At 41.9% G+C, this 12,081-nt stretch overlaps 1 protein-coding gene across 2 annotated transcripts in view; it reads left to right on the forward strand.

The window, feature by feature from the left end:
• Positions 1-674: 674 nt before the first annotated feature.
• The window catches only part of ZFAND3 (zinc finger AN1-type containing 3), a 142,255-nt gene continuing 130,848 nt past the window's right edge, over positions 675-12,081 (forward strand). Inside the window, exon 1 of one of the 2 annotated variants that reach the window (XM_030499217.1) lies at positions 675-977. In XM_030499217.1, the coding sequence (XP_030355077.1) occupies positions 907-977 (71 nt within the window). In that variant the 5' untranslated portion in view covers positions 675-906. The remainder of the gene's footprint in view (positions 978-12,081) is intronic. The other variant, XM_030499218.1, reaches the window with a different exon arrangement.

Below are 12,081 nucleotides of genomic sequence, written 5' to 3' on the forward strand. Positions count from 1 at the left end.
CTGTGGTGTGTCGTGTGTGCCCGTCGTCCATCCCTCACACCCCGGCACCGGTTTCCTCAGAGGCGGCCACCGGCCAGGGAGAGACCCCGGGTGCTCCCAGGCCGCCCAACCCCCGGCACACCGGGCTGGCAACAATCAGCCCCTCCTCGCTGAGGCAGCTCCCGGCCGAGCGCCTGCGCCCAGCCCTGTGTCCCGGCGGCCCGGGCAGGCCCCGCCGTGCGGGGCAGGCCCCCGGGGACCCGCTCGCCACCGACCAACTTCCGCGTCGCAGGCGCTCCGCGCGTGCGCAGCTCGCGCCGGCACCCCCGCCGCACCGGTCTTCCCTGGCTGTACCACTATGTGCCTAACGTGTGGGTAGAGCCAAAAGAGGGCAGCGGCTCCGGGTAGCTCAGCAGGCCTCAGCCCCAGCTAAGCCTCCTCACAGGGAAGTCCGTTCCCTTCTCAAATCTACGGACGCCTTCCCAACTTGCGTCTTCCCTAGTTACCGTCCCCGATCTAACCCAGCTCCCCCCCGGGGATAGGCTATGGTATATGCCACTCCCAGCTGATCCGGTGCCTTGGCGAAACCATCCCGCTCAAGGACAGGGGGAGGCAAGGCGCCGGAGGGGGGGACGCATTGTTGAGTCAGGGGCCGAGTGGCGGGGGAAGGCGGGCGCACCCCGCTGCGACAGCGGGGTCGTCACAGAAGCCGCCGGGCGGGAGGGGCCGCCGCAGAGAGCTCCGCGCTGTGTCTCCGCTCCCCGGCGGGCCCGACCGGTAGGGCGCGGCCGCCCCCCTCCCGCGGCCGCCCCTCCACCACCTCCCCAGTGGTGTCTCCCGGCTCCAGCTGACCGGCCTGGAATCCCGGCTGGGAGCCCCGCGCCCCCCCCGCCCGCCGCTGCCGCCGCCCCGCGCACCGGCCCCACCATGGGAGACGCTGGCAGCGAGCGCAGCAAGGCGCCCAGCCTGCCACCGCGCTGCCCCTGCGGCTTCTGGGGGTAAGCGAGGCCCAGGGGCGAGGAGGGGGCTGGGCTGGAGCTGGCCCGGTGCGGCGAGGGAGGGGGGCGGCGAGGCGAAGGGCGAGGCGGCGGGGGGCCGCGGCCGGGCGGGGGTAGGGCCTCGGTGTGGGCCTGGCCGGGCCTGGCCTGGTGGGGAGGCCGGCCGGGGCGCCGGGCCAGGTCGTAGCCCTGGGCTCGGGCCTGTCACGGGGGCCGAGCCCGCAGCTCGCCCCGGGGCGGGGCGGCCGTTGGTCCCCGCCGGGCAGGCCGCAAGGGGTGCCCGCTGAGGCAAAGGGATGTCCCCCTGCCCGCCGGGTGTGCCGCGTCCGGGGGCCCGGGCGGGTGCGGCGGCGGCTGCTGGCTCGGAGGCAGCGGGTCACCCAGGGAGGGGGGTGGGGCGGAAAGGCGGCTGCGCCGCCCCTGGGCGCCGGGGGGCCCGGCCTGGCCCTGAGCGGCGGCCCCGCAGCCTCCCCCGCCGCCCGAGCTCCTCGGCGGCGGCCTTCGCGGCGGCTCGCTGGGGGAAGGCCTGCTCGCTTCCCTAGCTACGCAGGTTTCCTGGAGCGGCAGCCTCTCCTTTGGGGTTGCGGGGGGGCAGGCGGCTGCGGGCTGCGCTGCGGGGCCTGCCTTTAGCTCCTGAGGGGCGAGGGGTGGGTAACGCGGACCCCTGGGTGCCCGGGTTGGGGTCCTGGAACAGGGCGCCTGACACATCCCTGCCTTGCGCCCGGGAACAGGGAGCTCTCACGCAGGTCAGCGCAGGGCAGCATAGCTAATGAGGGAGAAATGCTAAGGACAAAAATACACTTGTGTCTCCACCTTATGAAGGCAGGGAGGTTCATAATAGATAAGGTCCTCATTAGCTGTCGGCTGATCCCCTTTTAGGAAGAAGGAAGTAGGGTCATACCTGTTTCCCAACGATGAAAAAAAAGTAAGCCTGTTCCTTGCTAAACTCCTATCACCTCTAGGGTCATATGTCTGAAGACGTTTTCATTATTGATTTTTATTTTTCTAAATCAGGTGTAGCATGGCAGAATGTATACTGGCAGATACACATGATCATACAGTGTCTTTAATGTGTATCAGTAATATTAGTCCCTAATGTTCTTATTTATGGGAAGTTCAAGGAATATGTGACTAAATAGACTTTTGAGGGCCCACCTGAGATTTACACTTGTCTGTGATTGTACCTTCTTGGGATTTATGTCATATAATTTAAGGTACTCTGGGGAAGTGGAGGCTGAGAGAAAAGAGGTGCAATAAGAGTGATTTAGTAATGTCACTGTACATTTGGTTGGTTTATTGGAGTGGCAGGATTTTAAATGAAATCCCATTTTTGAGTTATGACAGAAGCCTGAACTGCAACAAATGCCATGGCCCTGCTGGGAGTGATCTTGCAAGACAGATTATAAATATACAGTAAATTATTTTATTTTTGTTTTGTGAGGCTCCCATATTTGGGCCTGACGTTTTCTGTAATGTAGTGGAAAGCAAGTTGCTGCTGTATCTTATGTAGTGTACTGACTTCTGTAACGTGATACTGATGTGAAGGGAGAGTTCCAGAAAGTTGGAAGTGAACTTTTTCTTCAGGCTGGTTCAGTGTGTTGTGATAACGAGAAGGAAATCTGGTGCTTCGTGTTCAGGGATCGGCTTAATGGTGACAGGACATTCTCAAGAAAACCCATTGCCTTTAAGGCTGCTACTTTTTCTTATATTTTTTTTAAACATATATTTCCCTTGCACAAGCAGCTATCAAAAAGGTATTTTTTTGCCTCCCTCTGCCCCCTGGTTACAAGAAAAACATTAGTGTTTCTTGTAAGATACTTTCAAAGGGCAACACTGGGAAAACACTTTCTCCACCAACACAGTGAATAAATTAATCTGCTTTTCAGTTAAGTGTCTGCCAGGTTCATTTCAATACACAGTGGCAAACTGTATCTGTTTTTCCACTTGAACCCAAACGAAACCTTTCGAAAAGACCAAATTGTGCTGTCAGCTTTCACAGTTTGATGGTACTCTCAGTCCTGAAGAAACTTAAGAGTCTTCTTGTCCTTATTTACTTAGTCCTTGCTAGTACTTGAAAAAACAGGTAAATCTGTACAGGCATGCCGTTCTAGTGCAGTTGCATTGGCAGGAGTACTTAAGGGGTCATAGTTTTATACCAGCTTTCTGAAGAAAGTAAATCCTGATAGCAAAAAGCCTTATATGCATCTGAAGTTGGAATTCCGCGGTGTCAGCTAGGGTTATTACCAGCAGCATGTCTTAAGACAGAGTCTTATTTGTGACTTTCTTGTCACCTTTATATGTCTGTCAGGTCACATTTTGGAATAATGGGGCTGTATTTACTCTTTACGTGCAGGACATTTAAGGCTATTAAAAGTTCTGAAACTTTGGAACTGTAGAGGAACAGTCTTGTTTTATGTTTCCTGGTTCCCATTGGTCTAATGGTTGAGAATCCTTTCACAGTTGTTCTTGAGAGCCTGAACCATGTAGATAGCAGAACGACTTGGTGTCAGCAGGTCAAACAATAAGGTTTAGATTTTGCCAAGTATAAAAGATGGTGATTATTATTTTTTTTTTTTAATGTATTACTTAGCCAGGACTGTTTGCAATAAGATGCATACTTCTCCAGTAATCCACAAAGATAGGAAACAATAAGGAAAATGCTGAAAGAAGCATTAAAATTGAAGTAAGTCGTGGGTTTCTAGGCTAAAACTTGCCTGTTGGTGAACAGTGATAGAAGTAGCTCCTGGGATGCATGATGATAGTGGTGGCATATAAACAGATTACAGGAGAAGACTAGTATGTACTGCTGCATTAAAGTTAGAGGGGTTCTTCTTTTAGAATGCCAGCTTTTCTTTTAGAATGCCAGCTTTATATTAGAAATTCAGATTCTATAGGTTTTAAGAATCTCTAGTGACTAGAAAACTACTAAACTCTTGATGTTTTGAGATCTAAGAGGCTGAAAAAGGAACAGCTGAATGGAGAGGCTTGAGTGAGACTGTTCAGAAGTTCTGAAACATCTGCCTAAGGTCACCAGCTAATGTTTGCTTACCTTTGGTTGAAGGTCATGGAATCCATCCTTAAATCTTGTGCAGACTTGCCCTTCTTTTTAGAATGTCCAGTCTGTCATTTTTGCTCAAGTAAAGTTTAAATGGAGCATTGAAATGATTTTTATATTTTTCTATTCATACAACTTATTGTTTGGAAATATTTTGTTCCCCTTCCTATTTTTATATCTGAAACTTCAGTCAGTTGCAGCTATCTTGTTTTTTATTAGAGTAGTCTTAGTGTACAAGGATTGGAAAGGGTGCAGTATGCGAGTTGTTATTTCAGGTTACTTTATCTAGAGTTTATTCTGTGCTTAACTTCTCATTCTTGTGATCTGGAAAAATTCTTTCTTCTTTTCCTGATTAACAGACCATGTAATATTGGGTTTTTTTCTTAGACTAGCGGATTTCAGAAACCTGTTTCGCTTTATAGCATATATAAAATCTTCAACTCTAAGTTAATAAATACATGAAGATATTACTATATGTATATATTTCAGTTAAGCCATTTTGCCTATTAGAGATGAGGCATGATCCTTTAATGAACTGCATGCTGGCAATTCCTTATTGGCTTCTAAAGGACTCCACAAAGGTTTTATTTGTGTATAGCTCATCAAAGGGCCGGGCCTTTTACTATTAAACAGTTATATGTGTAGATGAGACTTGTAAGCTAAAATGCTCCTTGGCTGGTAGAAGCATATACTGTGAAGGAGTATGTCAGAAAGGGTAATACTTTTACAATTCTATTGTACTGTAGTGACCGCTGCTTATTTTTCTTATGGCTCAGACTGATAACCCGATACCATTGCAATGAGTGCCTCAGAACCAGTAAAGAAGGAAATATGTTAATGGATGTAAAACAAATGAATTCCATTCTTGAAATGGTGGCAGCCAGCAGGAAGTTGATTGAAAACACAGTATGATTAGTTTCATTTCATCTTATTTCTGGCAACTATAAGGTATTGTAGTCAGCTAAAATTGGTGGCAATAGTGTTTGAGAATATGCCAGCAGGGGTTTTGCAGGATGTTACCATTTGTTCTGCCTTTCTCTGACACTGTGTGCATCATATGTGTGATGAGACATTGTGCCCCAAGCATTCTGTGCAGGCCCAATCCTGAGTTTATTTCTGAGTCTGGATTTTCCAGTCACTTATGTATCATCAGGTCCCTGCCATGCCAATCTGGCTCTTTTCTCAATTTTGTTTACTAAAATTAAACATTTGATAAAATGGTGAATCATTTAACGTAAACGTGATTAGTTTGTGACTGTATATCACCAAAGCTTGCTTTTAGCTTCTAAACAAATGATGATTATCTATATGCTATTAAGAAGCCTCTTCTCTGCCTAGTCTTTTCCTTTTTTTTTTTTTTTTTTTTGTGATTACAGCTGTTCATTCCATATGAACTCTCAGTGACTGTCCTTTTTATACATACTTTCTAATCTCATAGGTTGTTTAGGTCATCGTGAACGCGTAATGCCTTCATAAGCCTAATTTTGCTGTAACCTCACATAGATGTTCCTAAATGAGGCTTGAGTAAACTGTTGAAATATGTACCTTTTCCCCTGAGAATTAGTTTTCACTGTGCTTGTATTATGCAGCTCCTTAGCCAGGCTTTCACTTACTGGAGCTTTGGCTCAGATGCTGGAATAAGCAATGAATTTGTCAGTTTATGCAAGACAGCACAGTGCTACCAAATAGGTTATTGTTTATTAGACCTCAGTATTAACTGGGGTCTTTGAGCAAAGAGTGAGCAGTGATGGTGAAATTAAATGCTTTGGGGTAGCTGTCTGTGGGTAGTGCTGTTTGAGGGGCAGGGTTTCTCTGCCATTGTTGGTGATCAGAAGTGTCAGTTCTTCCCTCTGAAGTGCTAAACAGATTTAAATCAATAAATTCAGGATGATTATGTCTTAGGAAGGTTAATTCTTACCACTTGCACAAGGCCTAAACAATTTTTTTTGGTAAGAGAAAAGCTTGTTTGCTTCTGTTTATTACAAATGTTTATAGGCCATCTATCACTGAAACTGTGGTTAGTTGGAATCAAGTAATTTGCCTGCTGCGGTCCTTGTACTCTGTTTTGGTCTTAGGTTGAGACTAATACTACTTGACTATTGTATTTTTTTTATCTTACTCTGTCATATCCTTGAGTAAAAGAACTTGAAGCAGTTTGTAGTTAAAGCCATCATTAACTGCCATAACACATCTACTGGTCTGTGCACAAAGAGAAGTGACAAATTATTTAAGTGACAGAAACAGAGTCCGACAAGGAATTGATTTATTTACAAGTTTTCCTAGGAAGTGCTACAGAGGACGATAAGAGGAATTGTAGAGACACTGAAATTCTTTGTTGGGATCTTAATTTTGGAAGACACTGAGCATTATGAGACATACAGAAGCTTCTGTCTGAGGAGAGAGTGGTGGTGGGGAACTGAACTTTGTCATGATCCCTGCTTGAATAAGAACATGCAGAATAAAGAATGATAAATTGTGAGGCTCTTGTGATTTCCCTCAGTCATAATACAACTAGAAGAGCATTTCAACTGAAGTCAAAAGATAGATTTTTTTTTTTTTTTTTTTTTACCTTTTTTTTTTCCCTTCCCCTTTTTTGTACAGTAAGCAATTGCCTCTTGCAACCACAGTTGCAAGGTACTGCATTTTGGATCTATTAGTTGCAGAAGCTTACCTTTAGGAATGGGGGTTTTTGGCACTCAAAGTAAAAGCAGATGGACTGGATTTAATACTTTAACTGTAATAAGCTGTCTTCGAGGAATGTGAAAACAGTGCTTTCTTTTGCAGTACTTAATAGAATAGACAAAACAGAAAGGAGATTTTGTTTTTTAATGAAAAACAGCTGTTCTGGATCAGACCAAAGATGCATCCAGCCCTGTTGCTGATTTGGGTGATGAGTGATGATGAGGGAATAAACATAAGGACAGAGCAAGCATGCAGTGATGCTTATCTTGGTATACCTCCTTTACTTCTGGCAGTCTGACATAAGGTTGTCCTCTGGTTTATAGATTTATGTCTTAGTAGGTCTTACCTATTTTTTTATGAATTTGCATAATGAGTTGGTGATCCATATGTACTCTTGACCCTCACAGCATCCTGCAGGAAGTAGTTCCATAATTTAACCATTCTCTCAGGGGGGGTAGGGAGGAAGGTAGTTGATTTTGTTTTCTTTGATCTTGCTGTATGATAATTCTAAGGAGTGAATAAATTCAAACAGCTGATATATGAGGGTGTTTTTTCAAAAAGATCCAAAAATAGGCCTGCTTGATTAAAAATCTTCACTTCTTCAGTGAAGCCAGAATTTGAGAAAACAAACACTTGCTTATACCATAAATTTATTAAAAATCTTTATATAAAACATTTTAGAAAGAATTTCTAATTGTAGATGGATGCTGTGCTAATTTTAGACAGACATATTCAGCACCTTTTAATCTAACTGTAACTTTCTCATCATTCAGTATGAAATTCGGTGTCATAGCTGCCGCTCCTACAAGTGGAACGAACGAGAAAGAAGTAGATTGTGTACTGCTTTTCAAAGCTTGGAGGACTGAGTTACTGTGCCTAGGTCACTTCCCAGGCTTCTTTCCATCTTCCTGTCAGTCAGTCAGTCAGTACCTTCTTCATGTCTTTTGTAAACTGCCATTAGTCAAAGGTACTGTGATTTGGGCAGTGCTAATGATTATTCCATGATTAGCACTATGAAATATCTTACTAACTAACATCTTAGTTAGTAAGATGTTCAACTGCTGTATTGTAGTATAGATATGTTGTGTTTCATATATTGCTTCATTTTATTGAACATGCTTTGGGTTCTCAAGTTTCTAATGATAAGTCCTGTCTGTTAGAGGGTTATAATGTAGGCATCGGTTTTAACAAAATACTGCTGCTGGTTTTAATTGCATATATTTTAACCACTTTGACATCAAAACTTCCACAAACATAGTAATGTTGTTGCTGCATGTTGGGCTTGGAGAGCTGTTGAAGTCTCAAATTTCTGGGCTGTGCTTGCAGGTGGGTTGGAACTAGATGATCTCGAAGGTCGCTTCCAACCCAAACCATCTTGTGATTCTGTGATACGAATTGATGGAAGCATCATGACCCATTGTTTCCCTTAAGGTGTTACAGTGATGCAAAGCATTAACTTGAGAGAATGATCCTTGGTGGATATATTCATTGGATATGTTTGGTTCTGTCTTGAATATTTTCACTAACATGCTATGCCAATTATTAGATTTTAAAATTATTTTAAATTAGAAGGTTGTGCATATAAATAGACACGGGCTTCTTTAGAGGTGTTTGGTAGGAATGAATAATGTGATACATTTTTCAACAAATTATTGCTAATGTTCTCTGAGGTTTAAAATGTCACTGTGCTCCTGTATCTCCTCAAATATGTAACCTAGACTGATTAACCTTGGATCTTAAAGTGTTACCACAAATGTCTTGTGAATGTTTTGGGGCCATATTTGATTTTGATTATGTTGAAACCCTTATATGGGTCTCAGAGATAAACTTCATATTCAGTTCAGGCAGGTAAATTACATCGATCTGTCTTTCCTTTGTTTTCTCTCTTTTGCTCAAATATTCTTCGTGTCTCTTCAGTACAGGAAGGGTTCAAAACCTTTCTCTGGTTTTGGAAGAAGAATCAAAAATCAGGCAATAGCTGCAGCATGAACTGACTTTTCCAGACATCAGATTTGTGAAGGAACGTAGGTTGCAGATATTAGAAAGGTATTTTCTCAGGACACTGAAAAGGCCACATTAGAAAATACTCTTGAGGACACTACGTGCAGCTACTGCAAGATGATTCTGAAAAAGACTTTCTGAAAAGGAAACCTTTATGTGGATGACCATGATCAATGGTTTCAGACTGTGGAGATGCTGCAAACGTATAGTAGAAGTGGGTTGGTATTTTTAGGTTCTGTTAAAATGGTGAACCATTATGTTCTAACTCAAGATTTTGATGTGACACCGCTTTTAAGTTTTTTATTTTTTATTTTTTTTTATGTCAAGGATGAATTTTTTTATATGAATTGGTGAGAATTTTATGTGCTAAAGGAGTTTGGGGTTTTAACTTTTTTCTTTTTAACACATTTTTTGAAATCTTGTAATTTGGAAGTCAGCGTATTGTAGTACATAGCTTCAGTCACTCTACATTGTTCTTTATCTGTACTCAGGAAAATGTATTAATTGAAGAGTTACAGTATTCCATGAGTTGGAGAAGAAAGGCGTTTGCAGTTGTGTTCTATTTCTCTGTTAATAGCAACAGAGCAGTAGCATTGTGGTAAGTGCAGTACTTGCCTGTACGGGGAAGTATTAGGAAATTGGTGATGGATTTTTACATTTAATCTGTCCTCTGGGATCTTCCCTGCAGCAGGGAATTCTGCTTTATGTTATATTTATGAAAGAATTGTAGGTATCCTGTTCAATTCTTTCTGTTTAATCTGGCCACCATATGCATGCTCTGAATTTGAACAATGTAGGTCAATGGGAGAAAGATAAATTTACATTTCTAAATGTTATAGTATTTTTATTAGTGGTTTTAGGGAATGTATTTTAAAGTTACTTTCATTTGCATTATGTCCTTTAATAAATGTACTTTGGCTGGTGTTGGATTTCCAATGTTTATTTGGTGTAAATTAAAGAAACCAACTGGAAGTAATGAAAAATTGTGAATGGAGGTAAAAACTGGCTTTCCTAAAATAATTTTTAGTGAGCAGTCAGACAAGCTGAGAGAAGAAGAGGTTATTTGATGATTACTTTCTTTAGTTTCCAGCTCTTTATGTAGTTTCTGATGCTGCGTGTGTTGTTCAATTTGAGAGCCCGTTTTAGTAATCTATGTATTTAACTTCTGCTTGTTTGAGTATAGAAGTCCTACTTAATTCCTAAGCACCTAAGGAAGGGGGGAAAGGAAGGAGCACAGTACTACAGTGGAAGCAGTGCTTTTCTTTAAAAACAAACAAAACAAACAAAAAAAAACCCCAAACAAACAAACAAAAAAACCAAAACAAAATCCCTGGCAGCGTTCAAGGCCAGGTTGGACAGAGCCTTGGGGGACATGGTCTAGGGTGAGGCGTCCTTGCCTGTGGGGGGGGAGTTGGAACTAGATAATTTTAAGGTCCTTTCCAATCCAAACCATTCTATGATTCTATGAAAAAAACCCCACAAAAAACCCCGAACACATACAAACACACACAAAAAACCAAAACCAAACCACAAAAAACCCCCAAACAAACAAAAACTAAAAAGGCAGGCTGGTTCCATGATAACCTCCTAATTGTGCACTTAGAAAAGCAGAATCCCAAGTTATGTCCTCCGTGACTTAATTGCTAAAACACAGCCGGCCTTCACAATATGACTGATACTGAGATCAGCCCTGTCGCCGTAACAGCAGCATTTTGATCTCTAATTATATGTTGTTAGAAGTGTCTCAGAGGAAGTTGCATGTATAAAGTCGGCAAAATGCTGTCATTTAGCAAGAGTCACTCAGTGTTGGAAATTGTATTGTCCTTCTAACTGTTGATTAGATGCTCTTTTGGTCTAATATAATGTCAATATTGAGGAGTCTGGGCTTTAGATCAATTAATTAACTGTCTTTGAAACTTTTTTTTAACAAGTATCCAATATTGCTCAATCAAATGCATTTTTAGCTGGAGAAAGGTGAATCTTAGGTCAGGTATTGCTGACATCAGTTTGCAAGAAGAGGCATTAGTGTTGGATGCAGTAATGCTTGTTCACTGTTTAATGTCCTAGTGTTGTCTTCTTTTAGTGATCTCCTTCAGTGAACTAACAGACAATAATGGTTTCTAAAATCGTCTGTGTTAACAAAAGCTTGCTTATTAAGGCAGATAGGTTTCGAGTGTTCCCCTGAATTGTTAACATGTTAATCAATTTAAAATCTAATAATTTCTGATATTAGAATCAACTTCTGTGTACTTTCTTTTGAAGGAGTGAAAGCATTTTTAACATAGTATGTTTCCATAATAAAGGTTCTCTCCAATTTTAGTTCGAATGTTAGTCTAATTACTCAGTTTTTAATAGGACAAAAAAAACCCATATGGAAAGCATCATGATTTTATAAAATTATGAGAATTTTAGTATACTTAAAATAAAGGTGTTCTTTGAGACAGCAGAAATCTTGGTTTTTAATTTTTACATAGATGTGTGGATGAACCGTCAGCTGTGCTATAAACTGATAGAGGGCTTTTAGGATTAATCCATACGTACTCAGTAACTTTCCTAGGTTAACTCATTTTTGAGCTTTCAAAAGAAAGCAATTGACAGTAATACTTGAGCACTTTAAATATCTTTTTCTTGGCATTCGAGCTTTGTGATTAGTTCTTCATGGCAAAGTAATTGAAATTAAACTTACCTTGGAAATAATACTTCAGATGTAGCAAATGACTCCTTATTTAAGAAAGTGGACTAACTGCTGCTTGAAACTCCTGGTGTTGTCAAATACATAGAGTGTTTGTGATACTTCTAACATACCTGTTTTAGAATATATTTCTTTTCCAGAATTATTTAAATGTTAGAATGTCTCTATTTAGTGTTGAATGACATATATTCTTTTAATATTTTGTGTGTAGTTTGTTAGCATAGGTTTTATTTTGGACACTGGGCATGTTCCTGTTTTAACTTTCTTTTGGGTACTTTGATTTCAAATGTACAGATACGGTGCTCTAATGCTGATATTTTTTGGTTTTTTTTTTTTTTTTTTTTTTTTTATATATATCTTACATTTATTACAAGAGCTTAGAGCCTATAAACCCATAAAGCTGAGGGTAGGAGAATGTTCCATTTTTTAATAAAAATCCTCTTCTTGGCATTTAAGTTTGGAAAGGATTTGTTACTATTTCTGCTGCTGATGCACCATGTGACAGTTGGTCCCTGCTTTTCCCTTTGGACGTTTTCCTTCATTAGTGAATCATACATCACTCTTCATTTAATTCCACAGTGCTTTGGGAGTCTTGAATGAAAGACTTGGTAGCAGGGAGTGTTTACAGCTTCTATAGCTCTGTCTTTTAGGGAAAGGTGTTTGTTTTAAATCAG

The sequence above is a fragment of the Strigops habroptila genome, chromosome 10 (assembly GCF_004027225.2).
Source record: "Strigops habroptila isolate Jane chromosome 10, bStrHab1.2.pri, whole genome shotgun sequence".
In the NCBI taxonomy this organism is placed as follows: Eukaryota; Metazoa; Chordata; class Aves; order Psittaciformes; family Psittacidae; genus Strigops; species Strigops habroptila.